Below are 24,409 nucleotides of genomic sequence, written 5' to 3' on the forward strand. Positions count from 1 at the left end.
GTGTGTGTGTGTGTGGTTTCTGCTGTGCGTGTGGTTTCTGCTGTTTGTGGGAGTGTGCATTCTTTTGTGTGTGTTTGTGTGTGTGTGTGTGGCTTCTGCTGTTTGTGTGTGGTGGCTCCTTTGTGGGTGTGGTTTCTGCTGTGTGTGTGGTGGCTGCTGCATGTGCGTTCTGTGACAGCAGTGTCAGCAAGAGGCCCAATTAGTGTCTCGTTAGTGTGTGATTGTAGGGAGAGGGTGATTGACAGGTCCTGCTGTGTGTGTGTGTGCACTGTGCAGCGCTAGTGAAAGACTGATTTAAGTATAACTAGCTACACCAGGGAAAGTGAAGAGAGTGAGTTTAGCTATTCTAGTGCTCAGCCAACACTGCACGATTGGAAAGGACTCAATACACTAGGATCCCTTCCAATCAGTCCCTCGGTATAACGTACTACGGGGAGTCAACGACCAATCGTATTTACCTGAAAACTGGTATCACGCCCAATAAATGCCGAGCCCGCCTTCAGAAGCCCTTCATTCCAGGGCTCGCATTTATTTCCTCAATTCTTCGCTCTTCAGCTCGCCTGATGGAAGAACATGCCACGCAACTTACAAACTTTTCAAGCACATGACAACTATTAGATTCGGCTCCGACTTAACCTTTCACGCCTCTCTACCCCGGGTCCGGGAGCACCCCCCCCCTCCCCCCCACACTGAGTAGCATCACTAGCATAGCGTCACAATTAAATAGTAGCATCTAAATATCATTAAATCACAAGTCCAAGACACCTAATGAAAGATACAGATCTTGTGAATAAAGCCACCATTTCAGATTTTTAAAATGTTTTACAGGGTAGACAAAATATGTAAATCTATTAGCTAACCTAGTTAGCAAAAAACACCATTTTTCTTTGTCCACCATTTTTTCTCAACACCAGTAGCTATCACCAATTCGGCCAAATAAAGATATTGATAGCCACTAACCAAGAAAAAAACTCATCAGATGACAGTCTGATAACATATTTATGGTATAGGATAGGTTTTGTTAGAAAAATGTGCATATTTCAGGTATAAATCATAGTTTACAATTGCACCCACCATCACAACTCGACTAGAAAAAATACAGAGCAACGTGTATTACCTAATTACTAATCATAAAACATTTCGTAAAAATACACAGCGTACACTAACTGAAAGACACAGATCCTGTGAATCCAGACAATATTTCTGATTTTCTAAGTGTCTTACAGCGAAAACACAATAAATCGTTATATTACCATAGCACATGTGCAAACATTACCCCAGCATTGATTCACGGCAAAAAGAGCGTTAGCATTATCACCACCAAAATGTAATAATTTTTTCACTAACCTTCTCAGAATTCTTCAGATGACACTCCTGTAACATCATATTACAACATACATATAGAGTTTGTTTGAAAATGTGCATATGTAGCCACCAAAATCATGGTTAGACAATGAGAAAAAGTAGCCCAGCTGGTCAGAAAATGTCGTGCGCCATATTAGACAGTGATCTAGTCTTATACATAAATACTCATAAACTTGACTAAAAAATACAGGGTGGACAGCGATTGATAGACAATTTAATTCTTAATACAATCGCTGAATTACATTTTTTAAATTATCCTTACTTTTCAATACAGGTTGCGCCAAGCGAAGCTATACAAAACAAAATGGCGGCATAAGCGTTTAACATTTTTCGACAGAAACACGATTTATCATCATAAATTGTTCTTACTATGAGCTGTTCTTCCATCAGAATCTTGGGCAATGAATCCTTTCTTGGGTCTAATCGTCTTTTGGTCGAAAGCTGTCCTCTTGCCATGTGGAAATGCCCACTAACGTTCGGCATGAACTGGAAACGTGCCCAGCGGTTCAAAGTGTCTCAGAAAGAAATGCCTCAAAATCGCACTAAACGGATATAAATTGCTATAAAACGGTTTAAATTAACTACCTTATGATGTTTTTAACACCTATAACGAGTAAAAACATGACCGGAGAAATATTACTGGCTAAACAACAGGTTGGAAGGAGGCGAGTCCGACGTCCTTCGTGCGTCAGGCGCAGCAGGAAAAGGAAGCTACTTCCGGTATTTGCTGTTTTATACAGGCCCTGATTGCGCAATCGACTCCATTCAAAGCGTCACCACGTACTGACACCCAGGGGAAGACGTAAGCAGTGTCTGTTTCTCCATAGCATTTACAGGGACCTTTAAACCGACCCCAGATCAGGGGCCAAGATGTCTGAAATCTGACTCCCTGTCATGAAAAGTGCCGTAGAAGGAGTTCTGTTTCACTCAGAGACAAAATTCCAACGGCTATAGAAACTAGAGTGTTTTCTATCCAATAATAATAATAATATGCATATTGTACAAGCAAGAATTGAGTACTAGGCAGTTTAATCTGTAGAGCAAATTATGCTAATGCGAAACGGCACCCCCTATATTGACAAGAAGTTTTAAGTGTCTTAGTGAGAGGAGAGTACTCGTCCCCCTAGATGTTGCGCGTTTTGGGTCTTGGTATCTGTTTCGAAATGGGATTGTCTAAGGCAGGGAGAAAGCAGCAGCGGTGGTAGGAGTTGTATTGGGTTGTCCAGTTTCTGGGGATGATATACTACCCCTGGTTAGGTCTGGAGGGTTTTCTAAGTGTGAATCAGATGGCATCCATACGGGGGAGCCTAAAGCCCCGCCCTTGGATTCAGCGAGGGAGAGTGAACCATTGGTGGCTAATGCTCTATTTGATGGAGCTGTGTTGTAGGGCGACAGATCACCTGGGGGTGGATTTGACTTCTCCAAAAGCAGTGGAGTTCCTCCAGGTTTGGGGAAAGGTGTTTACCTCCTGTCATTGCTGTGTGAGTTAGCCTCCAGAGGCTAACAAGGGGGCTAATCCTAGCATGGTGCTTCCGAATAAACAGTGCCGGGTCTCCAGGCATCAGCTGGACAAGTGTGGCGGCCTGGTTGTTGAATGTGGTCACAATGCTGCAGAGGTATCATATCGATTTGCTACAGAAGCTAAATAGGACCGTGGAGTTGGGGAATCCGGTTTCAGAGCTTCTTGGTGAAATCTGTGCTACAGCTCTATCTCCCTGTACTATCCTGACTGTGGGGGAAAGCATGGGGTCGACGGTGGTGGCTCAGCTCCACCTCTGGTTGACGTTGTCCCAGATTCCTGAGAGGGACAGGCGGATGTATTTGGATGAGCCAGTTTTGTCAACAAGGTTATTTTGGCTCGGCTATGGAGTCCTTACAGGCTTGTTTTGAGGAGAAACAAAAACAGGACGCAGCTCTACGGGTCCTTTTCCCATGAAAATCCTTTGCGGGGGTGGCTCGGCTGTTCCCAAGGCGTGATGGAAAGGGTCCAGGCCAGAGGTGTGTTTCCAGAGGGAGGCTTCAAGGTTGGTTTTTGACTGTCTTGGCGCATCTGGGCAGCGGTGGATGTCTTGGTACAGATGCCGTGCTGGGTCAAAGAAGAGCGTGGTGAAAGCAGATTCGTCCGCAGCACGGTTTCTGGGTCTCGTTCAGGACTCTGTTATGAATCATGCGTTTTTGTCCCAACAGAAGGGCGGTCACATTCTGGTTCTGTCTGGCATGGTTTCAGCTGGGGCACTCATGCCTTTTCTCTTGTGCCTGCGGTTATTGGGTCTGATTGGGTCAGCATTCAGCACCATAGTACCCTCCAAGCACATCATTAAGCTGGAGGCCCTTTGTCTCAACCCCGCCCTGTGCAATTGGGTCCTGGACTTACTGACGGGCCACCCCCAGGTGGTGAAGGTAGGAAACAACATCTCCACTTCGCTGATCCTCAACACTGGGGCCCCACAAGGGTGCGTGCTCAGCCCCCTCCTGTACTCCCTGTTCACCCATGACTGCATGGCCATGCACGCCTCCAACACAATCATCAAGTTAGCAGAAGACACAACAGTAGTAGGCTTGATTACCAACAACAATGAGACAGCCTATAGGGAGGAGGTGAGGGCACTCAGTGTGGTGTCAGGAAAATAACCTCACACTCAACGTCAACAAAACTTAGGAGATGATTGTGGACTTCAGGAAACAGCAGAGGGAGCACCCCCTATCCACATCGACGGAACAGCAGTGGAGAAGTTGGAAAGTTTTCAACCTAGGAGGTTGAAGAAATTTGGCTTGTCACTTAAAACCCTCAAACTTTTACAGATGCACAATTGAGAGCATCCTGTCAGGCTGCATCACCTCCTGGTACGGCAACTGCACCGCACATAACCACAGGGCTCTCCAGAGGGTGGTGCGGTCTGCACAACGCATCACCGGGGGCAAACTACCTGCCCTCCAGGACACCTACAGCACACGATGTCACAGGAAGGCAAAAAAGGTCATCAAGGACAGCAACCACCCGAGCCACTGCCTGTTCACCCCGCTATCATCCAGAAGGCGAGGTCAGTACAGGTGCATCAAAGCTGGGACCAAGAGACTGGAAAAACAGCTTCTATCTCAAGGCCATCAGACTGTTAAACAGCCATCACTAACACAGAGAGGCTGCTGCCTACATACAGACTTGAAATCATGGGCCACTTTAATAAATGGATCACTAGTCACTTTAATAATGCCACTTTAATAATGTTTACATATCTTGCATTACTCATCTCATGTATATACTGTGTTTTATACCATCTCTTGCATCTTGCCTATGCCGCTCTGTCATTGCTCATCCATATATTTATATGTATATATTCTTATTCTATTCCTTCACATAGATTTGTGTGTATTAGGTAGTTGTTGTGGAATTGTTAGATTACTTGCTAGATATTGCTACACTGTCGGAACTAGCAGCATTTCGCTACACTCGCAATAACATCAGCTTACCATGTGACCAATAAAATAACATTTTTTATTTAACCTTTTTAACTAGGCAAGTCAGGTAAATTCTTATATACAATGACGGCCTACCCCGGCCAAACCCGGACGACGCTGGGCCAAATATGCGCTGCCGTATGGGTCTCCCAATCACAGCCGGATGTGATACAGCCTGGATTTGATGGCCTCTGATAGCTGGGGTGCCTCTGGGGCTTCTGTTAATGCGTCTGGACGTATCCCGTCCCTTCATTGGTTGTTTGAGGTCTTCCTGTCGTGCCTAAGGACGTTGACTCCTTGGAGGGACCCGCGACTGCTGTTGCAGGGGGTTCTCAAGGGCCGGGTAGTATTCAAGTTTTTTTGTATTTTATTATATGTCACGTGCACAAGTACAGTGAAATGCCTTTCTTGCAAGCTTCAAACCCAATAACGCAGTAATGAATATCAATGTTGCACAAAAAATAACAAGGTAGAACAAAAACAAACAAGAAATAGAAATAAGAACACGAGAAGTAAGAAGCTATATACAGGGTCTGTTCCAGTACCATATTTACAATGTGCAGGGTATACTGGAGGAATAGAGGTAGATATGTATAGGGGTAAGGTGACTGAGTAGCAGCAGCGTAAATGAAGTTTGTATGTGAGTGAGTGTAGAGTCAGTATAAATGTGTGTGCATTTTGTGTGTATTGGAGTGTCAGTGAGTGTGTAGAGTTGTTCTTGGAACCGTGGGGTCTATGGACTTGGGCTGCAGTGGCATCGTGTCAATGCGCATAGCCAAGTTGCAGTAGGTTCTGGTTCCCTGTATGGGGCTCTGACAGTTCAGGCTTCTCGGGTAAGTATTAGGGGAAAAGGTGGCTTCTGTAAGCCCTTTTTGGAGCCGGTGAAACCTATGTCTGCTTGAGTTGCCGTGGGCTTCCTAGTTTGGTACCCTCTGAGCCGGCTTGGTGCGTGATTGTATGTCCCCATAGTATATTATACTGAGTGACCTACAGGACGTACAGTACTGAATATAATTACTGTTCCCTGAAGGAGGGAATGAGGTATAACATATTTTGGCCCCACTTCGTCAGAGGGTTTGGGCTCGCTGATGCACGGTATTGAAGTAAGGAAATGAATGCGTGCCCCAGTATTATAGCCAGGAAGGTGAGGCTTCTAAGAGTGGACTCGGCATCCATTGGCTCGTTTGGTGTGTTTTCAGTTTTCTTCAGGTGAATGTGATTGGTCGTTGGTAATGTACAGTTGAAGTCGGAAGTTTACATACACTTAGGTAGGAGTCATTAAAACTAGTTTTTCAACCACTCCACAAATTTCTTGTTAACAAACTATAGTTTTGGCAAGTTGGTTAGGGCATCTACATTGTGCATGACACAAGTAATTCTTCCAGTAATTGTTTACAGACAGATTATTTCACTTATAATTCACTGTATCACAATTCCAGTGGGTCAGAAGTTTACATACACTAAGTTGACTGTGCCTTTAAACAGCTTGGAAAATTCTAGAAAACGATGTCATGGCTTTAGAAGCTTCTGATAGGGTAATTTACATAATTTGAGTCAATTGGAGGTGTACCTGTGGATGTATTTCAAGGCCTACCTTCAAACTCAGTGCCTCTTTGCTTGACGTCATGGGAAAATCAAAAGAAATCAGCCAAGACCTCAGATTTTTTTAGACCTCCACAAGTCTGGTTCATTTTTGGGAGCAATTTCCAAATGCCTGAAGGTACCACCTTTATCTGTACAAACAATAGTACGCAAGTATAAACACCATGGGACCACGCAGCTGTCATACCGCTCAGGAAGGAGACGCGTTCTGTCTCCCAGAGATGAACGTACTTTGGTGCGAAAAGTGCAAATCCATCCCAGAACAACAGCAAAGGACCATGTGAAGATGCTGGAGGAAACAGGTACAAAAGTATCTATATCCACAGTAAAAATGAGTCCTATATCGACCTGAATGGCCTGAATGGCCGCTCAGCAAGGAAGAAGCCCTGCTCCAAAACCGCCATAAAAAAGCCAGACTACGGTTTGCAACTGCACATGGGGATAAAGATCGTACTTTTTGGAGAAATGTCCTCTGATGAAACAAAAATATAACTGTTTGGCCATAATGACCATGGTTATGTTTGGAGGAAAAAGGGCGAGGTTTGCAAGCAGAAGAACACCATCCCAAACGTGAAGCACGGGGGTGGCAGCATCATGTTGTGGGGGTGCTTTGCTGCAGGAGGGACTGGTGCACTTCACAAAATAGATGGTATCATGAGGAAGTACAATTACGTGGATATATTGAAGCAAAATCTCAAGACATCAGTCAGGAAGTTAAAGCTTGGTCGCAAATGGGTCTTCCAAATGGCTTAAGGACAACAAAGTAAAGGTATTGGAGTGGCCATCACAAAGCCCTGACCTCAATCCCATAGAAAATTTGTGGGCAGAACTGAAAAATTGTGTGCGAGCAAGGAGGCTTACAAATCTGACTCAGTTACACCAGCTCTGTCAGGAGGAATGGGCCAAAATTCCCCGAACGTATTGAGTGTATGTAAACTTCTGACACACTGGGAATGTGATGAAAGAAATAAAAGCTGAAAAATCATTCTCTACTATTATTCTGACCTTTCACATTCTTGAAATAAAGTGGTGATCCTAACTGACCAAAGACAGGGATTTTTTACTAGGATTAAATGTCAGGAATTGTGAAGAACTGAGTTTAAATGTACTTGGCTAAGGTGTATGTAAACCTCCGACTTCAACTGTATATTGGCCACAAGATGGGCTGTTTGTAATAGGTGAATTGCCCTTTGTGAGTTCAGCCATACACACGGTTGTCTGACCAACATAATGCAAATTAAATCCTGAAAGTAGTAGCCTAGTTATCCATGCATGCAAACAAAAATACTGAATAGCAGTTTGGCTTATAATACACCGTAGTAGGCCTAGTAAACAAAATATCAGATCGATTAAAGGCATGACACAATCTATATTTAGGCTAGTTCCATTAACAGTAAACAAACACAGTAAATAAAAGGCCAATGGAGATCCAACTAATCCAAACAACGTAGGTTTTTGGACAGAACCTGCTGCTAGGGTAGGATCCTAGGCTAACCTGGGCTGGCTCGGCTCCTCTATTCCAAGATCAACAGGAACAGTTGGAGGTTGAGCCATTATCCTGGTGGCACTTGTGGAAGGGTGGGTAGGCTCTGCACACGGAGCTAGCTGAGCTCGGCAGCATCATTGCACTTAGTGGAAAAGTACCCAATTGTCATACTTGAGTAAAAGTAAAGATACCAGTAAAATACTACTTGAGTAAAAGGCTAAAACTATTTGGTTTTAAATATACTTAAATATCAAAAGTAAATGTAATTGCAAAAATATACTTAAGTATTAAGTTAGTGTAAATCATTTCAAATTCCTTATATTAAGCAAATAAGATGGCACCATTTTTTTTATTTTTTAAATGTACAAATAGCCAGGGGCACACTCCAACACTCGGACATCATTTACAAACAAAGCATGTGTGTTTAGTGAGTCCGCCAGATCAGATTCCGTAAAGATGACCAGGGATCTTGATAAGTGTGTGAATTGGACCTGTCCTGTTAAGCATTAATAATGTTTCACCCAACAGTACATTTGTTTCTTTAGGAATGTAGTGAACTAAATACAAAGTACAGATACCAACAAAAAAAGACTTAACTAGTACTTTAAAGTGTTTTTACTTAAGTACTTTACACCACTGATCATCGCTGCTGGGCTTGGTGGCGGCCTCGGTGGTTTGATGTTTCTGCTCATCGCTCTCTTTCTCCAATTTCTGATATCCACCGTGGCAGATTTAACTGGTTCGAGCTTGCTAAGGCTAATAAAACTACTTTTTTTTTTACAGCTAGCTAAGGCTAATAACACTAACAATTTTGTACAGCTAGCTAAGGCTAATAACACTAACACTTTTTACAGCTAACTAAGGCTAATAACAATAACACTTTTTACAGCTAACTAAGACGCTAACTAAACTCTGTAGTTGTGGCGCACGAGGCAGAGTTGAGCAAGCAGCTTCAACGGTAGACTTGACCCCACACTTCTAAATCAAAATCAAATATTACAGGCGGCGTATGGCGTTTTTCACTTAGCCTACCACAGGGATGAGAATCATTTTGTTCCCTGCTTTTATGGATACCCGAAGGAGTCATACCTAACCGTCCAGTGGCTTTCCGTAGCCCCCCTACACACCGCTGTGCACCCTCTCCATTGTGTTGACAGTCACTCTGTCACTCAAAAGCCAACCTCTCACTCAATAGTTTTAACTTTTTTGCTTTTTATTATATAGGGACATGCAACTAAAACTGGGGGGGATGGGGCTCAACCTAGTAGAGACTGGTTTGACCCTGGTTACACACTGACTCGCGTGTGCAAGCCTGTACAGTAGTGTTTCTAGTTAGCCCGTGTAGGAGCAGTTAGCAGTGTGTTGGTCTGTTCCAGTCCCAGCATCGCTCGCTCGCTCGCTCTCTCTCTCGCTCCCTCTCACTCTTTCTCCCTCCCTGCAGGAGATCTCTGGAGCCGGTTACAGTATTTGAGTGTTTTTGGAGGAGTTCCTAAATATTTGCAGGATGACAGTATGATCTGACTGTGCTGCTCACTGCCCATTCTCATGTCATTACCAGAGGGGCAGAAAACACACACTGCTGCAACGTAGAACACACACACACACAGTATAAGAACATGTATGGACTCGTCCGTAGGAATCCAGTCATAATTGAGTGCTCAGTTAGTGGAGCTTCCATTAGTATTCTGTTGGTTTCTCCAGTCAACCACATTCAGGGACTCCCACCACTTCTACCAGATAGGATGATACACAACGGAATTCTTTACAAACATGTTAGAACCAATGACCATGAGACATCAATAAGTTGTTGTAAAGGTGTTCTCACGTTTCTCTAACATTTCTGTCTAATTATTATCTTCTGTTTTCTCTCCACAGAGTGCCCAAGGGCTGTGAGAGCCCCTTGGGGAAACCTCAGGCACAAACACTCTCTTCCTCATACAGAAGCACTCTCTCTCTCTCTCACATACACACACTTATTAAAACAAACACACACACAGAGCATGTTGGAGGTCCAGGAGGAGAGGCCTGCCGTGGCAGGAGGGACGGCAGCGACACATTTCAGCAAGAAAGAGCGAGGGAAGAAAGAACGAGAGGAGGCCAAGGACGGCCGGGGGAATCTTGGGAATATCGGGAACAGTGCTCCTGGTTCGGGTGGCCGAGGGAACGGCAGAGGGAAAGCCCCTCACCCACACACAGGCAGCCCCCACCAGCTCATCACCCCACCCTGCTCTGTGGTGCTGGGAGCCCCCTCCATTCATCACAACAGACTGAAGAACTCCCCATCCACCAACACACAGAGGTGAGGGAGAGCAAGTGTACTGTGTGTGTGTGTGTATAGTGGTGGTGGTGGTGGTAGTAATAATGTGTGTCCTTAAGTCAGGGAGTACACTGTGTTTGAATGTTCTTTCTGCTGACTCATGTTTCTGGAGCCACTGGAAACCAGCTTCTGCCCTGCCAAACCCTAGCCAGTCTTCTCTCCTCTCTCTCTCTCCTGTCTCTCTCTCCGCTCTCTCTCTCCTCTGGCTGAATGTGTCTGTCATTTAGGGTGTGGTATAGTGATCTCTGCCAGTTGGACTGTTCCTGTTCTCCTGAACTGCACTTTACTCATGGCCATTCAGAAGCAGACGCCCTGCTCTGCCTCTCCTCTTGGGATCAGAGCCAAATATAAGACTCTGGCTGGGATTATTCCTACAGCAGTATTGGCCAGTGAGAAAAGTGTGTTTCCCTTCCCTCTGTCTGCTCCTATACTCTAACTGTACAGCAGTGGTTAGCGGCTATAATGATGGATCATGGTAGGCTGGGGGATTTCCCACATCGTAAATCCTGGACACAGTAGGCCCACTGTTTTAGTCGGTTCATATTCGGGCACCTCCATACAAACAGAGCTGCCGAGTGAGTGAGTGAGTGTGTGTCTGCATGCACATTTGTGTGTGATTTGAACTATTTTGTCAGTCTCCCCTCCCGGCAGTGGAAAGAGGGGAGTGAGGGGAGATTGGGAGGGGTTGATGGGACAAGAGGTCAGTCTGGTTCACTCCAAGCCAGCCGTTTGACTCTCTGGCCTCTTACAGCTGAGCCTCCCCAGGTCAAGGAGTCTGTTTACTGGGCACACGTTAACTCTAGCCCCAGGCTTCAGCCTGTTCCCTCTGTGTCCCTGGTAGCATTTGTGTCATAGTGGGGAAGTAAAAGGACAAAGAGACTAACCTTGTGGGGACACAATTCAGTCCCATTCAAAATCATATTTTCCCTAACCCCTTACCCTAACTTTAACCCGAAAACCAACCCTAGCTCCTAAACCTAATTCTAACCTTAACCCTAAACCCCCTAGAAATAGCATTTGATGTTGTCGTTACTAACAAAATGTCCCCAGTTGGTAATTTTTTTGTTTACAATTCTTCTCCTGGGGACTTCTGGTCACCACAAGTATAATTAAATATGTCCACACACACACACACACACACACACACACACACACACCACACCACACCACACCACACCACACCACACCACACCACACCACACCACACCACACCACACCACACCACACCACACCACACCCACACACAAAGGCTATGTCATTGATAAGCACTTCTTCCCTCTCCCTACCTCTCTTAGTCCTAAACCCAAGTCAGAGGTAATGGTGCGCTCCCCTCCAGTCATGTCCCCCTCCGGTGGCGCCGCCCAGATGGACTCCAAAATTCCCAATCAGAGCAAACCAGGAAGCGCCGGCAGCCAATCACAGGCCTCGCCATGCGACCCCAAGACAGTGGGTGGTAAGGGCTCCCAGCAGGGCGGCATGTCAGGGGTGGGTCCAGGAGGTATGGGGGGTCTGAAGAACGGCCAGGGCCTGAACTCTGGGGGACAGGGGACAAAGGTCAAGGTGAAGAGGGAGAGGAGCACCTCAGTGGAGTCCTACAACGAGCAGCAGCCAGGCACAGCCACGCCCACCAGCGACGACAAGGGTGAGTAGTACACTGCATTCTAAATAGTGGTCAAATATGTCAAGTGGTATTAAGTAGTGTACTTTTTACAAATCCTAACCTTCCTTACACTTTCTAAGCTCCCATTTCCATGAAACTAAAGTGCTTACATCTTGCCTCTCCGACACAATAGCTGCTGAAGTACGTGTCCATGTTGTCTGTGTGAACATGTGGTGTTGTGGCTGTAGAAACATCAGCAGGCCCCTGAAAGCGTGTCATTATGGTCACACACTGACTTGATATGCTGCTGTCTCTCTCCTCTCCTCCTGGGAGTCTGGTGGACAGGACTGCGCTCTGATAAAGGAGGGGGAGGGCGTGTGTTTGTGTATTATTGATAGAGAGCTCAGCTGTAACTGTATAAGTACATGTGACACACACGGTTACACACTGACTGTGTGTGTATACAGACAGTAACAGGGTGAAGAGGATGTGTGTAGCTGAGAGGAGGCAGCCCTACAGTGGAGCTGACTGGTGTTCTGGAGGAGAGAGTGATGAGGACGACAAAGGATTCTTCAGTGAGTGTCTGTCCTTCCGTCATCCCCATTTCCACCCGCTACTGTAAACTACAGTAACACGATCCTCTGTCCCTCCCCAGACTGTAACTCCAGTGACGTGAAGCCCCAGGACTCCAACTCCCATCCTCCCCCCAACGCCGGACTCAGCCGCTCCTCCACACCCTCCCACAATGCACTAGGAGGCCAGGGCGCAGCGTCGGAGTCGGCGGGTGGTCAGAAGGCTGGGTCTAAAGTGGTTTACGTCTTCACTACAGAGATGGCCAACAAGTAAGGGAGATCGCAGGGAAACCATGTTAATGGTCCTAATAGCCCATGATATGTTAGTGATTGAGCTGTAGTCATTGTAGTTGCAGTGTGTGACGTGTTCCCTCAGCAAACTCAGTGTTCCACACACCAGGTTATTCTGAGCTTGTTTTGGATAGACCACACACACCGGAGAAAGGAGTGGAGATATAAAATCCAGAAATCTAGCTCTCCTAACATGCTCGCCTGCAGTTATGCTTTGTTTTCAGTGTGCTTGCCTGAAAGTGTGTTCTTGTTTCAGTTGTCTCCGATTTTCCACTGTCCTCTGTACGGAATAGGAGATGAAAGTTGTGGATGTAAAGTGGAAGATGTGAAACTGTTTGTTTAGTCTGTCGACCTCGGCATTTCCTTCATGCCCTTTGCTAACACTGCCCTCATTCTGCTGCCACAGACACAGACACAATGTGACTGTCTGGTCTCTGTTCCTCAGGGCTGCTGACGCTGTTCTAACAGGCCACTCAGAAAACATCATCAACTTCCACATGAGAAACATCTCCAACAGCAAGGACAAGATCCCCCTCCCACCCCTGGTAAGAACACACGCACACACTGCCATGATGTGATGACTAGACATGTAACTTGGCATAACTTGGCAAAGAGTCAGCTTTGATAAATACTTGATTTACAAACCCTCATTTACTCAAACTTCATTTCTTATCCCCCTGCCTTTATCGCTTTTTCCTTTCTCTGTTTTAGAACGATCAGGCAGGACCCCTCCGAGGTGACTCCAAGCCCTCCCAGCAGTCCTCATCTCATTCCTCAGACAAGAACCACCAGACAGGGTCTAAACCTGGCCTGACTGATCAAGCACCACCCCAGGCCCCTCCCCAGGGGGTAAAGCCTGGTTCACTCACCCAGGATGGGGCCTCCTCAGCAGACATGGACCCCAAGAACCTCCATGGCAGCAGCCCTGGTAATACCATGGGTCCAGGTGACCAGACCCCTGGGTGCCAGCCCCAGTCTGAGCAGGGCATGCCTCCTCTGAACCCCCCTCAGCCTGGTGAAGGAGGAGGGCTGGGGCCCATAGGGATGGGTCAGCCTGGTCTGACTCCCCAGCAGCAACAGCAGCAACTGGCCCAGGAACTTCTCAACATGGAGGCCAACACAGAGGGCCTGTCCCAGGAACAGCTAGAGCACCGCCAGCGCTCCCTCCAGACCCTGCGAGACATCCAGCGCATGCTCTTCCCTGATGACCGCGATGCCCCACCGCCACCCGGTCCTATTGGGGGACTCCCCCAGTCCCACGACGGCATGCCCGATGGGGGGCCCAGGAGGCCGGAGCAGGGCCCTCTCCAGGCCATGATGGCCCAATCCCAGAGCCTAGGTCCACCAGGGGGTTCGGGAGGGTCCCGACCCCAGGGAACCCCATTTGGCCCCTCACATGGTCACCCCAGAGACATGCCCCCTTTCCCAGATGAGCTGGGGCACATGATGGGTCCTGGAGGGTGTGGGGATGGAGATCACATGACCCCGGAGCAGGTGGCCTGGCTGAAGCTGCAGCAGGAGTTCTACGAGGAGAAGAAGAGAAAACAGGAAATGCATCACCGCCCACTTCCTCCCGACATGATGATGCACACCCACGGGCCGCGCGGCATGATGCGAGGGCCCCCACCACCCTACCAGATGGGCCCCGGAGAGGTGTGGGTTCCAGGGGGGCCGGGAGGGCCACCAGAGCACTATCACGATCGCATTGCCATGGGCCCCAGAGGGATGCTTCCTCACATGCAGAGGATGCCTGGGTTCCCCCAGGGCATGATGAACCCTGACATGGAGGGACCCCCCAGGCCTGGGATGGGCTGGCCTGAAGACATGCCCCCGAGGATGGGGGACGGCCGGGGGTTCCCAGGAGGGCCAGGGGGTATGTTCGGAGGTCCAGGGGTGCGGGGAGAGCGCTTCCCCAACCCCCAGTCAGTCCAAGAGGCCATGTTTCACCAGGGCATGGGGGGCGACAAGGGACCGGGCCTTCCTCCGCAGATGATGATGGAGATGCAGAGGATGATGGGACACCAAAGAGGCGGCATGGAGCCAGGAAACGGGGGCGGGATGATGTTTCCCAGGATGCCCGGCGAGGGCCCCATGAGCCCCTCTTCCAGACTGGCTGTGATGGGGAGCCGGGACATGGGCCCTGAGTTTGGCATGGGCCCCCATGGGAACCCCCAACTACGAGAGGGGCCTATGAACATGAGCCCAGATGAGATGATGAGAATGAGAGGGCATCCAATGGACAACATGGGGCCCCAGGGAAGGCAGATGCACTTCACAGACCAGCCCCAGCCAGGGGACTTCCCCATGGGACCCGCACGACCCTTCCCTGGTGGTCCTGGCGGTATGAGGGGCCCTCATGGAGAGCAGGCCTATGCTGGCCCGGAGCACAGGACCACCCCTACGGGGGGCAATGGCCGCCTCAACCACCACCCGCCCTCCGCCGGACCCCCCCAGGGCCAGAGGGGACGTAAGCCTGCAGAGCTGATCATCCAGCCAGGAGGGGGCAGCTCACCCAGTATTAACCCCCTCAAGTCCCCTCCTTTGAGGCAGGTGCAGTCCCCCATGATGGGCTCTCCCTCTGGGAACCTCAAGTCCCCCCAGACCCCCTCCCAGCTGGCTGGTATGCTCTCCGGCCCTCCGGGACCCAATGGCCCCCCTAACACTGCCAACCCGGCTCCCATGAAGTCTCCCCACTCTATGATGGGGTCTGCTGGTGCCTCCCCTGTAAATATGAGGTCCCCGTCCCTCCCCAACCCTTCTCCAGGGTGGGCCTCTTCCCCCAAACCCCCCATGCCCAGCCCAGGAATCCCTCAGCAGCAAGGGGGTAAAACCCCCCTCAGTATGACCTCACCTAACATGATGGGAAATATGGAGCAAGGTACAGTACTTTTCTGGATTGATCTACTTTCTCCCTTCACTGCTCTCTTCTCGCTCTCACATCTATCTCTTACATGCTGTGATGAACAAAATTACTAATGTTGATTTCAAGACAGAGATAATATTCATTTTGAGAGTTTTTTAATACTTACTACCTGATGGAGATGCATGATTGGGTGAAGATGACATGTCTTGAATCGAGGGCTGTTTTGTAACGTCCCTCCTCCTGCAGCACTCTGTCTGTTGTCCAGGCAGTCTAAACAGACCTCTGTTGTATATCTGGGAGTACAGGATAGAATTTGTCTCCATCAGCTTCAAATCAAATTATTTATAAGTCAATAAGTCAATTGAAAGCATCATTCTCATCCATGTAAACACATTTTCCCTAAGCAGAAAACATTTTCCCATTTCAGGGAAATTGCTCCCCCTTGTGGTCATGTAACTTCATTGTATCTAAATTAATTCATGTCATTATTTACAATTGACATGTATTGTATGTCAACCTGAAATGTGTTTGACACATTGTCCCTTCTTTCAAAGTAACCAGGGTATTTTTGGCTACTTAATGAATAGGACTCATGTAAAGAGTTTACTTTTATATCTCTAACCTCTCCACAGGTGGTAATGGCCCCCTCTCGGCACCCCCCTCGTCAGGAGCCCAGTCTGGCTCCATGCCCCTCCAGGGGGGTCCAGGCAGCGCCCCGACCGGCAGCCCTTACTCCCTACCCCCCGAACCTACGCTATCACAGAACCCCCTCTCCATCATGATGTCACGCATGTCCAAGTTCGCCATGCCCAGCTCCACCCCCCTCTACCATGACGCCATCAAGACCGTGGCGAGCTCAGACGACGACTCGCCCCCTGCTCGCTCCCCGAACCTGCCCTCCATGAACAACAACGGTGAGTGGACAGAGACATGCTTAGATGTCATGTCATAACGCATTCAAATATCTTAATTATTATTATTATTATTATTATTATAATTATTTTGAGATTTAATTTATGTATTTTGTAACACTTTTTCTTAGAGCTTTGCCTTTATGGTTAGCTCAACTTGATTGAAGAGGAATTAAATTATAACATGCTGTCTGTGCACCAATGTCCCTCTCTCTCTCTGTGGCCCTCTGTAGGTATGGGAATGAACCACCACCAAGGTCCTCCTCGTATGATGGGCCCCGGCTCCTCTGGCCCCATGCCTGTCCTCAGTCCCCTGGGTATGACCCCCATGGGCTCACAGCCTCTCTCCCACGGCATGCCCCAGCAGATGCCCTCCCCAAACCCCCCCAACATGGGCCCTGGCCCGGGCATGATGCCTCATGGCATGATGATGCATCCCAACCCCCAGGACCAAGGCATGGGCAACCCCCAGATGATGCCCCAGGGGCGCATGGGTTACCCCCACCGAGGGCAGGGTTACCCCCTCCCCCAGTCCCCCTCCCAGCAGGGCGCCTACTCCCCCCACAACGGCCCTGTGCCCCAGGGCTTCCCAGGACACCCCATGGGCTTCCAGGGAGAAGGGGGTCCCATGGGGAGTCGGATGGGGAACATGCCTCCTGGAGGTGGAGGCGACGGAGGTAGGCCCAACAACCCTGGAGGACCACAGTTCAACATGCACGGAGAGTTCAGTGATGCAGACCTGCATGAGGTGATGCGAACCGGGGCGTCCGGTATGCCAGAGTTTGACCTGTCCAGGATCATCCCATCAGACAAGCCCAGCCAGACGCTGTCCTATTTCCCTAGGGGAGGAGGAGATGGCCCCGGCCCAGGGGGGAAACCTCCACACATGCAGGGAATGATGCAGGGGATGATGGGGGAGGGCCCCCCAAGGATGGGCATGCCCATGCAGGGGCTGGGGGGGATGCCCGGGGGGCCGGGAGGCACTATGGGCCCCCAGGATATGCCCATGGGAAACCCTTCCCATAATCCTATGCGGCCACATGGGCCCCCAGGGTTCATGGGTCAGGGCATGATGGGACCTCAGCACCGGATGATGTCACAGGGGGGTCCAGCGGGCATGATGCAGGGAAAGGAGAGGGGAGTACTCTACAACCACCCTGGGCCTGGGAGGTCGCCCAACATGATGATGTCTCTGCAAGGCATGGGCGTCCCCCCCCAGCAGACGGCGATGATGATGATGGGCGGGCAGATGAGGTCGCGTGGCATGGACATGGACATGGGATTCAGCCCAGGGCCTGGAATGTTCTAACACACAACTCATAGACCCATGGACCTCGAATGTTGTGAGCTCATATACAGAATGTGGATGGAATGTGTCACAGCAGAAAAGAGATAGATGGATTAAAACATAGAAAGTAAGGAATGACAGACAGAGATTGGTACTCTGGCGTGAACCATGTATGGGAGAGGAGTGATGCCGGTAATGGCTTGTGGAGTCTACATAGCCCAGTACTTGTCTTTTGCCACAAGCATTTAATTTGCTCCCTTCAGAAATGTCTGAATGTATGGGATTGTTGTGCTTCAATGTCACAATTAAACTGTTCCTCAAGTGTTTTTTTGTTGTGTTAAATCTCTGACTATAAGGTTTGAGTGTCGAAGAGGAATGAGATAAACCACCTTGGAGGACTGTACAGCTAGCTGTATATCAACTTTTTCAAATCAGTAAAAAAATCAACAACGGATTTTCCCAGCAAAGGATAAGGAACTTAAAAATGGAATAAAAAGACTTTGTGAAATAAAATCGTATTTTGTGAAGATTAATGGAAATCTATCTTCTCTAGCTCCATCGTTTTGACTATTTCTGTCCTGTGTGTGTGTGTGTGTGTGTGTGTGTGTGTGTGTGTGTGTGTGTGTGTGTGTGTGTGTGTGTGTGTGTGTGTGTGTGTGTGTGTGTGTGTGTGTGTGTGTGTGTGTGTGTGTGTGTGTGTGTGTGTGTGTGTGTGTACGAGCCTGCGACGGTGTGTGTTTTGTGTTGTAAGTATGTATAGGGATTCTATCAGTGACCTCTAAGCTCTCTTACCCATCTTTTCATTGGGGGAGGAACGCCACTCTAAAGAACAGTACTGTTTACCATTGGTGGGATATTTTCATTTTTGTCTTTTAATTTCCTTTACATCCATTGTATAACAAACCAAACTATGACCTCATAGAGATAATGGTATTATTAAAAAAGCACAAAGATTGATCAACTGTAGTGTCTTTTTTCTCCCATTTCAACTCTTCTACCAGACAGTTTGTGTGCGCCTGTTGCGGTTTGGTCTTCTGTTGACTCTGGGATTTCATTCCCACAGCATTCATCTGATAGAAGATTAACTGAGTGGGACCAGACATAACAGGTGAGCTAGGGCTCTATTCTTTTCTGGTATATGTCGGCTCAATAGGAAATTGCTTTTAAATTTCAAGCGCTCTATAGTGCTGGTCTTCGGCGATACATTGAATCGAGCCAGTGTATCAAGAAAGCCAGACGCCAACCAGAGTTCTTCCTTGCCATGCTTCTAACCACCAAATGACACTAACAAACTAAAATGTGTATACATTGTACAATAAATTGGTAAGTCAGAGCCTCATATCACATTCATTTGTATATATATATACAGTTGAAGTCAGAAGTTTACATACACCTTAGCCAAATACATTTAAACTCCGTTTTACACAATTCTTGACATTTAATCCTAGTAAAAATTTAAATTGTTTAACTTGGGTCAAATGTTTCAGGTAGCCTTCCACAAGCTTCCCACAATAGGTGCATTTTGGCCTCATTAATCCTGACAGGGCTGGTGTAACGTAGTCAGGTTTGTAGGCCTCCTTGCTCACACATGCTTTTTCAGTTCTGCCCACAAGTTTTCTATGGGATTGAGGTCAGGGCTTTGTGATGGCCACTCCAATACCTTCACCCTGTTGTCCTTAAGCCATTTTGTCACAACTTTGGAAGTATGCTTGGGGTCATTGTCCATTTGGAAGACCCATTTGTGACCAAGCTTTACCTTCCTGACTGATGTCTTGATGTTGCTTCAATATATCAACAACATTTTCCTCCCTCATGATGCCATCTATTTTGTGAAGTGCACCAGTTCCTCCTGCAGCAAAGCACCCCCACAACATGATGCTGCCACCCCCGTGCTTCACGGTTGGGATGGTGTTCTTCGGCTTGTCAGCTTTTTCCTCCAAACATAACGATGGTCATTATGGCCAACAGTTCTATTTTTGTTTCATCAAACCAGAGGACATTTCTCCAAAAACTACAATCTTTGTCCACATGTGCAGTTGCAAACCGTAGTCTGGCTTTTTTATGGCGGTTTTGGAGCAGTGGCTTCTTCCTTGCTAAACGTTCTTTCGGGTTAAGTCGATATAGGATGGAGATACAATTTTCGGCAAAATCATTCGCAAGGAGATTCCTGCAAAAATATTATTTGAAGATGAACCAGACTTGTGGAGGTCTACAATTGTTTTTTTGAGGTCTTGGCTGATTTCTTTTGATTTTCCCATGATGTCAAGCAAAGAGGCACTGAGTTTGAAGGTAGACCTTGAAATACATCCACAGGTACACCTCCAATAGGCTAATTGACATCATTTGAGTCAATCAGAAGCTTCTAAAGCCATGACATAATTTTCTGGAATTTCCCAAGCTGTTCAAAGGCACAGTCAACTTAGTGTATATTAACTTCTGACCCACTGGAATTGTGATACAGTGAATTATAAGTGAAATAATCTGTGTAAACAATTGTTGGAAAAATGACTTGTGTCATGCACAAAGTAGATGTCCTAACCGACTTGCCAAACCTATAGTTTGTTAACAAGAAATTTGTGGAGTGGTTGAAAAACTCGTTTTAATGACTCCAACCTAAGTGTATGTAAACTCGCGACTTCAACTGTATAGTGTCAGTCACGTCTTTGGTCATGTTCACATTCGTCAAACAAAATCACCCTAATTATTGGCTGACAATAGAGCCTACCGCAATGCAACAAACGACGGTTGATAAATGATGTTCCACTCAGGCCGTTTACCAATGAAAAAAATAGGCATTTCCGGTCTGCTTAATAGTGGGGTGGCTCTCCATTAGGCACTAATGCATTAGCAGCTGGGTCTGGTCATCTTAGTTGACTGTATAAATGGGTTGGTTGTTAAAGAAGGATATTTAAGCCTTGAGACAATTGAGACATGGACGTTATGTGTGCCATTCAGAGGGTGAATGGGCAAGACAATAAATGTAAATGTCTTTGAACAAGGTATGGTAGAAGGTGCCAGGCGCAATGGTTTATGTCAAATAACTGCCGCGCTGCTGTGTTTTTCACGCTCAACAGTTTCCCGTGTGTATTCAGAATGGTCTACCACCCAAAGGACATCTAGCCAACCTGAAACAACTGTGGGAAGCATTGGAGTAAAAAAGGCCAGCATCCCTGTGGAACGCTTTAGACACCATGTATAGTCCATTAGGAAGTTGTTCCTAATATTTGGTATACTCAGTGTATATACCTGTTTAAATAGGTCCCCTTGGATCTACACATGTGCTTTGAGTTGCATGGCTCCAGTTGAAGTGCAAAGAAGCCCCTTGTGCACATCCTCATAACAACAAGCACCTTCATATGATCAGACAAAGTCACATTTCCATGTGTTTCCATTACTAATGTAAATCTCTCCAAAAAGGGATTTCTGTATTTGTTTTTCATTTTCCTCCCATCTCCTGTATTCAGAGAGTGACCTTTCACTGGCATGGAGGGATATGAAACCAAAACCAGGGAGGGCTTTTCACTCCAAATGGATGTGAGATCAGAAACCGTTGTAGACCTACATCACATAATGGCTTAGAATGTCTTGGTATCCAACGGGGATAGACAAACAGTGGAAAAGCATTGGAAAATGTAACTTAAATGAAGACACAATGTACCCTGCTAGCTTGCCTACAACAAGGCTTGTTTTGTTGGATACGTCTAAGTGACTGGCTTGTAGTAATAAACACTGACCTTGCCTTTCTGTAAGCCTTTTCTTCATCAGAGGTTGATGGTGAGATAGCATCTTAATGAGCAGTGTGAAAAGGAACAACTGTAAAATGGTGGCAAACAGAACAGATCCAGAATGCAATTCAGCAATTCATTTTTGCTCCACTCCATTGAGCCTGACACAATGTGAAGCCCCCGCTCTAGCTACAGTGGGGGAGAGAGCAGTAATGATGCACTCACTCACGCACACACACACACACACACACACACACACACACACACACACACACACACACACACACACACACACACACACACACACACACACACACACACACACACACACACACACACATACACACGCAGGCATGCATGCATGCACAGTCCCTTACACACACAAAAAGGAACCTACATTCATATTCACCATAGGGAAGGTAGTCCTCTCTCTACCCTGTAAGGGGTGAGGGACCAGGGGTAGAGGAGCAGGACAGATGGGCAGAAGTCATCTCATTCCCCTTCATCATTGTTTACATAGTACCTGAACCAAACACCTATCAGCCATGGACAGAAATTGGTAACACTTTATTTGGGTAGTCCATCTGTGTATGTGCTACAGACTATCTATACACTATGCAGACTATCTGCAGACTGTAACAGACTATCTACATCAGTAACATTTCAACTAACTGCAGTATCTACTAACCCTAACCTTAGCCCTAACCTTAACCCTTATCCTAACCCTAAACTTAACCCTTGCCCTATCCCTAACAGTAACTTTAGCAAGCAGTTGCTTATCAACAGATAGTTTGTTAATAGTATGACCATGTACAGATGGACTATCCAGACAATACAAATAAAGGGGGATCCAGAAATGTTAAACAAACATGCCTGTTAGTTTGTTTTTATGCCCTTGATAAATGTAGAAAGAGAGAGAGCCAAAGTGAGTTTGTGTGTTTGCATGTGCAAGAGGGAGAGAGAGAGAGAAAAGAGAAAGGTAGGGGGAGGAAATACATTCCTCTCTACCTTGTAGGCCTACCCTGGTATCAAGGGCTTGGCTTGACAATCTCAGAATTAAATTAAACTTTTTGGTGTTTTGTAACAGATGTCTCTTTGCATTCAACAAATGGCAGATGTACAGTTTGGATTGATTGATTGGTTTTATTTGTCAGAAGAAAAAAAAATCCATGTTTACACTCAGAACAAATATTTTTTTTAAATTGCACAATAAAGTCGGGGACTTAATTCAATTGTGGTCCCTATTTTCTGACATAAATAGATATACAAGTACATAGATACATACAGACAGATTCCAGAGATATAGACAAAAAAATGCTTAACTTCCAGATGAGCATGAGGGGGGAGTTTAAGTACAATTCTGACAAGCTTGTTTTGGCTGGTCTTAAGCTTATTCTTTAGATGTTTGTGGCTGCTGGTGAACAATGACATGCAGGCATAATCAAAGTGACACTGGACTAGCACACTTGCCAGAGTCTTCATGTCTCTGGCCACTGACGTTTTCTAAAATGGAGTACATAAAGAAATGTACTCATCATTCTACACACAATACCCCATAATGACGAAGTGAAAACAGGTTTTTAGATATCAATCAAATGTATTTACAGTGGGGCAAAAAAGTATTTAGTCAGCCACCAATTGTGCAAGTTCTCCCGCTTAAAAAGAGGCCTGTAATTTTCATCATAGGTACACTTCAACTATGACAGACAAAATGAGAAAAAACAAATCCAGAAAATCACATTGTAGGATTTTTTATGAGGATTTTTTAAAAGTTTGCTAGAGAGCATTTGGATGATCCAGAAGAAGATTGGGAGAATGTCATATGGTCAGATGAAACCAAAATATAACTTTTTGGTAAAAACTCAACTCGTCGTGCTTGGAGGACAAAGAATGCTGAGTTGCATCCAAAGAACACCATACCTACTGTGAAGCATGGGGGTGGAAACATCATGCTTGGGGCTGTTTTTCTGCAAAGGGACCAGGACGACTGATCCGTGTAAAGGACAGAATGAATGGGGCCATGTATCGTGAGATTTTGAGTGAAAACCTCCTTCCATCAGCAAGGGCATTGAAGATGAAACGTGGCTGGGTCTTTCAGCATGACAATGATCCCAAACACACTGCCCGGGCAACGAAGGAGTGGCTTCGTAAGAAGCATTTCAAGGTCCTGGAGTGGCCTAGCCAGTCTCCAGATCTCAACCCCATAGAAAATCTTTGGAGGGAGTTGAAAGTCCGTGTTGCCCAGCAACAGCCCCAAAACATCACTGCTCTAGAGGAGATCTGCATGGAGGAATGGGCCAAAATACCAGCAACAGTGTGTGAAAACCTTGTGAAGACTTACAGAAACGTTTGACCTATGTCATTGCCAACAAAGGGTATATAACAAAGTATTGAGATAAACTTTTGTTATTGACCAAATACTTATTTTCCACCATAATATGCAAATAAATTCATTAAAAATCCTACAATGTGATTTTCTGGATTTCTTTTTCTCATTTTGTGTGTCATAGTTGTAGTGTACCTCTGATGAAAATTACAGGCCTCTCTCATCTTGTTAAGTGGGAGAACTTGCACAATTGGTGGCTGACTAAATACTTTTTTGCCCCACTATAAAGCCCTTTTTACATCAGCCGATGTCACAAAGTGCTATACAGAAACCCAGCCTAAAACCCCAAACAGCAAGCAATGCAGATGTAGAAGCATTAGTTTGATATGTTTGCATGTATATATTAAAAAAAAAAATTATTTACATAAACATTCAGACCCTTTGCTGTGAGACTCAAAATTGAGCTCAGGTGCTTCCTGTTTCCATTCATCATCCTTGAGATGTTTCTACAACTTGATGGAGTCCAACTGGGGTAAATTCAATTGATTGGACATGATTTGGAAAGGCACACGACACACTTGTCTATGTAAGGTCCCACAGTTGACAG

General features: G+C 46.6%; 1 protein-coding gene across 7 annotated transcripts in view; it reads left to right on the forward strand.

Moving 5' to 3' along the window:
• The window catches only part of LOC129821021 (B-cell CLL/lymphoma 9 protein-like), a 40,333-nt gene extending 21,625 nt beyond the window's left edge, over window positions 1-18,708 (forward strand). For all 7 annotated transcript variants that reach the window (XM_055878224.1, XM_055878219.1, XM_055878225.1 and 4 more), the window contains 8 exons: window positions 9,785-10,208; window positions 11,522-11,868; window positions 12,294-12,401; window positions 12,482-12,668; window positions 13,135-13,234; window positions 13,401-15,567; window positions 16,185-16,466; window positions 16,697-18,708. In XM_055878224.1, the coding sequence (XP_055734199.1) occupies window positions 9,910-10,208; window positions 11,522-11,868; window positions 12,294-12,401; window positions 12,482-12,668; window positions 13,135-13,234; window positions 13,401-15,567; window positions 16,185-16,466; window positions 16,697-17,772 (4,566 nt within the window). In that variant the 5' untranslated portion in view covers window positions 9,785-9,909 and the 3' untranslated portion in view covers window positions 17,773-18,708. The remainder of the gene's footprint in view (window positions 1-9,784; window positions 10,209-11,521; window positions 11,869-12,293; window positions 12,402-12,481; window positions 12,669-13,134; window positions 13,235-13,400; window positions 15,568-16,184; window positions 16,467-16,696) is intronic.
• The last annotated feature ends 5,701 nt before the right edge of the window (window positions 18,709-24,409 follow it).

The sequence above is a fragment of the Salvelinus fontinalis genome, chromosome 23 (genome assembly GCF_029448725.1).
Source record: "Salvelinus fontinalis isolate EN_2023a chromosome 23, ASM2944872v1, whole genome shotgun sequence".
In the NCBI taxonomy this organism is placed as follows: domain Eukaryota; kingdom Metazoa; phylum Chordata; class Actinopteri; order Salmoniformes; family Salmonidae; genus Salvelinus; species Salvelinus fontinalis.